Source organism: Galeopterus variegatus, unplaced genomic scaffold (genome assembly GCF_000696425.1).
Source record: "Galeopterus variegatus unplaced genomic scaffold, G_variegatus-3.0.2 Scaffold3802, whole genome shotgun sequence".
NCBI classification, from domain to species: Eukaryota; Metazoa; Chordata; class Mammalia; order Dermoptera; family Cynocephalidae; genus Galeopterus; species Galeopterus variegatus.
This window is the reverse complement of record NW_007729913.1, coordinates 74,856-79,997: the sequence shown is the minus strand read 5'-3', so window position 1 is coordinate 79,997 and position 5,142 is coordinate 74,856. Positions and strand designations below refer to the sequence as shown.

Genomic DNA, 5,142 nt, shown 5'->3' with positions numbered 1-5,142 from the left:
GGCCTCCAATGGGGCGCTATTGCACAGGGGATCCTGCACAGCCATGGACAGAAATTTCACATTGGAATCAAAAAGTGAGCATCCTTGCTATGGTCTGAATCTTTGTGCTCCCACAAAATTTGTATGTTGAAATCTTAACCCCCATGGTAATGATATTAGAAAGTGGGGCTTTTTGGAGGTAATTATGTTATGAAGGGAAAAGCCCTCATGCATGGGATTAGTGCCCTTGTAAAAGAGGCCCCCAAAATAAAAAATAAAAAGAGTCCACAAAGAGACTCCTCACCCCTTCCACCATGGGAATACCATGAGAATACATCTAGAAGACACCATCTGTGAAACAGAAGGCAAGCCCTCTTCAGACACTGAATCTGTTGGCATCTTGATCTTGGGCTTTTCAGCACCCAAAATTGTGAGAAATAAATTCCTGTTGTTTATAAGCCACCCAATTTGTGGCATTTTGTTATAATAGCCTAAACAGACTAAGAAAATTCTTTATTTTTCAACCATTGTGTTTTCAGATCATTTGTTTCTTTGTTTGGTCCATTGTCGTTCAGGCTCTGAACTGGCTGACAAGTTGACTCCCATAGGCAACAGAAGATTAATCAAATCCAAGGATCCAGATCAATGCCTTGCTCTACTGAGCTGGATCATACATTTATGTTTATAACCTCTCTGGCTTGATTTCAAGGATATGAGAAACACCCTGTCATAAAATTACTATTCCTTCCATCTTGGCTATGGGGAGAAAAATCCCCCGTTATTTTTTGAAGATTGTTTTTCAAATGAAAGTATGTGTTCTTATTGTTGTGCAATAGTAAATACTCACTCTAGAAAATAATCCATTTGCCAGATCAACACAAATAAGTAAAACCCTAAATGAGATAAAGGACAGGTAAGTTACAATAAAGAAAATGATAGAACAGCAAAAGTGTATATGGTGAAATTTCTTCCTTTCACCATTTACTCTAGCTGTTCTAACACTTGAGGTCACTCTTAGAGTGCCTGATACAGTCTGGTGGAAGAGGGGACTGGACTCTGGTTAAGGTGATGATGTAGTCCATTACAACTCACGGTTTTATTTTGAGCATACGCTATGCTTCAGTTTATTCTTTCTTTTCACCTCAGCATGATAAATGCAGACTTCAGTACAGCCACAGTTCTGATTTCTTTTGGAGCTGTCCTGGGAAAAACGAGTCCAATCCAAATGCTGATTATGGCAATTATAGAAATTGCTGTCTTTGCTGGCAACGAATATCTGGTTGCTGAGATCTTTAAGGTAAGAGTTGGAGGATCTATACTTACCTAGCTTTGGGCATCAGTCCTGGACACAACACACAGTGGATGCCCACTCCACACAGGGGCAAACCTTGGTGAGAATGATGCCATAGCAATTAGTAATGACAGCTATCATTTACTGAGTGCCTATTATAAACCAGGGGTTTCATAAACATTATTTCATTTCATGTTCACAACAACTCTATAAAGTAGATATTATTGTTACCATTTATGCACAGTGAAACTGATGATCACAGATGCTAAATGACTTGCCTGAGTCTGGATTCAAACCCATATTTTTCTAACTCCACAACTGTTTTTATTATTTCGTATTGTCTATTAGTGATCAATTTCTATTTCTATTTCAATTACTGTGTGACTAGCCCTATACATAGCCTCATATAGGTTTTTGCTAAGGCCTAGGTCAAAGTTCTCCCCTTCCACAAAAAATCTTATTGATTGCCCTGCAGATAATAAATAGAATATTTCTGGGCACTCTTCAGTATTCTGTTATTTTGTTTATACTTCTGTTGAACATTTAGTTACACAACAAATATTTTTAGCAACTTTGTAGGTGTTGCTGATTCAGTCACAAGCAAAATAGTTAAGGAGCTTATAATCTAGTGGGGGAAACAGAAATCAAACAAATAATTACATATCCATCCATCCACCCAAAGACACACACACACAAAAATTATAAATTGAAATACATGCTATGAAAAATAAGTAGGGATGACCTAATTTATTTATTTTTTTTTTTATGGTTTTAAATAGTCTTTTGCTATTGGGAACATTTCCTTGAACATAATTTTTTGTTTGTGCTTGGGTAAAATGTCTTTAACCTGCCGACAGAACTTAAAATTGTATACGAAAATGGGTATTGATGCTGAGAAATGGTGGGTAGGCAGTAGATTTCTTGTTCTAGGGATTACCTAATTTGGGTTATAAAATCAAGGAGAGGTTCTTAGGAAGTCACAGGTAAGCTGGACCTAAAAGGTACCTGGGGGGTTTTCAATTAACTAATGGAGAGAAATGTACTTTAAACCAAAGTCACAGCAAGTATAGAGCCTTGAATTAATAATGAGAAACTAAAGGAAAACCTTTGGATGGAGCAAGGTGAAAAGAATTAACTGGTACAAGATAAAGCCACCAAGGTAAGCAGACCACATTAACAAATACCCTTTAGATGATGCCTGCTGACTGAGTAAAGACTAAGTTGATAGCTCCAAAGAGAGAAATAGAGAAGGTTTTTTTTGCTTACAAATACATGAGCATTTAAGAAGAGACACAGACTCACATCATATTTGTAAAGTCCAAGCAAGATTAACTGCCATCTCCCACCCTCCTGAAACCACATGGTATAGCAGGGCAGGGAGGGGACTAAGTGTTGAGAGAGGCTAAAGGTTGCTAGAAAGGTCAGACATGCTGGAATAACACTTGGACTCATTCCAACCAAGTGCTGGGTCTGTCTATGTCTAGTCAAAATGGAATAACAACCAGGAGACCCTTTTTACTTCAATTTGAAAATCTTAAATAAATTAATTTGTATCATTTTCCAGTCTTAATAAGTACAGAGTAATGCCTAGGGTTTGGCCATCTGAACTTTCCCTCTAGAAGCAGGAAATATAAAAAATTGGGTCAAATTCGTACCATGTCCAAAGAGGGACCTAAAATGTCTGTCTTCAAATGAATCTTGAAATTCAGCTGATTTTCATGTCATCATATAGCAGAGTAAAAAAATATAGGGGAAAATCTCCAGCATTTTGAAGTTTCAAGTCTTTGAGTAGCAATTAAGTGAGCTTTAACTGCAGTGTCCAGTGAGTGAAAATCATTTTTGTTTTGTATTGAGTACAATACCTAATATCTCACTGAGAATCTCCCTAACCTGGAGAAGTAACCTAGAATGTACTGAGTGCCCTCTAAGGATGTGGCACTTTAGAAACATGGTCACATCTAAGTCTCTGTTAGGTGGGTAATATTTCCCCATTTTACAGAACTTGAGATTGGGAGGCGTTTAGTTATTTGTCTAAAGTCACATTGCAAGGAAGTACCTGACCTAGGAGTGAAAATCAGTTCTGCATGGCTCGAAAGCCTGTTTTTTTTTTTTAATTTTACTACCCTGTTTTATCCCCCTTTTTCTGACACATTCTTTCTTTCTCAATGTATTTTTACTGTTTAACCAATGAAGCAATTCTTTCATTGACTTTTCTCCTGTGCTGAGACTTGGTTTCACCTCTACATGAATGCCGTTCTGTCTCCTCAGGCCTCCGATATTGGAGCCTCAATGACGATCCACGCCTTTGGGGCCTACTTTGGCTTGGCTGTGGCACTCATCTTGTATCGACCTGGCCTGAGAGGAGGTCATAACAACGAAGAGTCTGTGTACCACTCAGATTTGTTTGCAATGATTGGTGAGTGCAGATGAACTTGCCTGATTCTTGTCTCTTTGGTCAGGCACAAATGAAGCTTAACTCCAACAGGGTTGTGAAGATGTTCAAGAAGGGACATCCTTTGAATACTGCTTTTCTTTAGCTGGCTCAGTGTTCCTCTTTTCTCCTAGCTCTTAGACAATTAAGTCGAAAAGTAGAGACATTGTCAGCACCTGAGGCAAACTGCCTCCCTTGGACAGTCTTCCATATTCAGACTTAATCTCCCTTCTTGTGGTTTACTGCAGGGACTCTTTTCCTGTGGCTGTTTTGGCCCAGCTTTAATTCTGCTATTGCTGAATCTGGAAACAAACAGTACAGGGCCATCGTAAACACGTACTTCTCTCTCGCCGCCTGCGTCATCACAGTGTATGCATCCTCCAGCCTTGCCAAGCACCGAGGCAAGCTGGATATGGTAAGTGCCATATTAACTCCCATGAAATTTCACTTAGCGACACTGACAGTTGCTCAGATACGTAGGTCATTTCTGCATCATGGCTGAGCTATCAGGACAAATCACAAAATTGCAGACCTTGGAGAATGTTTTGAAAATAGTATTTATCCATTCATTTATTTATTCATCAAATTTGTACTCTTGCAAATTAAAAAGTGTTCTTAAGGAATTTACAGTCTAGTAGGCAATGTAGTCATGTAAAAATCAAAGACTTGAGGTATATTTCTTTAATGATAGTGCTAACTGCTCCCAAGTTCTTAGAAAATTTTCTTTAGAAACAAGACTCATGAAAGAGTAGGAGGAAAGTGGGATGGTGCACACTGATTCTGTTTTCCCAACTGCAAATTTTTCTGTCAAAGAAATAACAACTGAATGCACCGTGTGACCCCGAATAAGATTCTAGAAAAGAAAAAGGACATTAGTGGGACAAATAGTGGAATTCAAATAACGTCTTTAATAGTATTGTATTAAGGCTAATTTCCTCTATCTATGATTATGTTACATGTTAACATGGAGAAAACTGGGTGAGGAACATATGGAAACTATAGTATTTTTGCAAGTTTTATGTGTCTAAAATTAGTTCGAAATAAAATGTTTTTTTAAAAATTCCCCCAAACTGGTCTCTTGAGTTTCTTTCCTGTGAGCTAGAGAAACGGCAGTGAAAGAGTAACCCTACATCAGCCAGCCTACTTTTCTAACCTGGAGAAGGAAAAGAATATTGTAATTTATTTTTTAAGCATAGCTCAAAACACATGTATTTCAATTCTCTACAAATTGTCTCGCCTGTGAGCTAGAGAAACGGCAGTGAAAGAGTAACCCTACATCAGCCAGCCTACTTTTCTAACCTGAAGAAGGAAAAGAATATTGTAATTTATTTATTTATTTATTTTTGTCCTTTTTGTCTTTTTTTTTCGTGACCGGCAATGGATTGCAACCCTCAGTGTCGCACCCGTACCGGACAGGGACCGGCAACGGGATCGCAACCCT

General features: G+C 38.2%; 1 protein-coding gene across 1 annotated transcript in view; it reads left to right on the top strand.

Annotated features, from left to right (window-relative positions):
* RHAG (Rh-associated glycoprotein) overlaps positions 1–5,142 on the top strand; it is a 28,351-nt gene that overhangs the window by 17,663 nt on the left and 5,546 nt on the right. Inside the window, exons 3-6 of the mRNA XM_008586022.1 lie at positions 1–74; positions 1,126–1,276; positions 3,539–3,686; positions 3,950–4,116. The exon at positions 1–74 is cut by the window's left edge and continues 1 nt beyond it. Coding sequence (XP_008584244.1) covers positions 1–74; positions 1,126–1,276; positions 3,539–3,686; positions 3,950–4,116 — 540 coding nt within the window. The remainder of the gene's footprint in view (positions 75–1,125; positions 1,277–3,538; positions 3,687–3,949; positions 4,117–5,142) is intronic.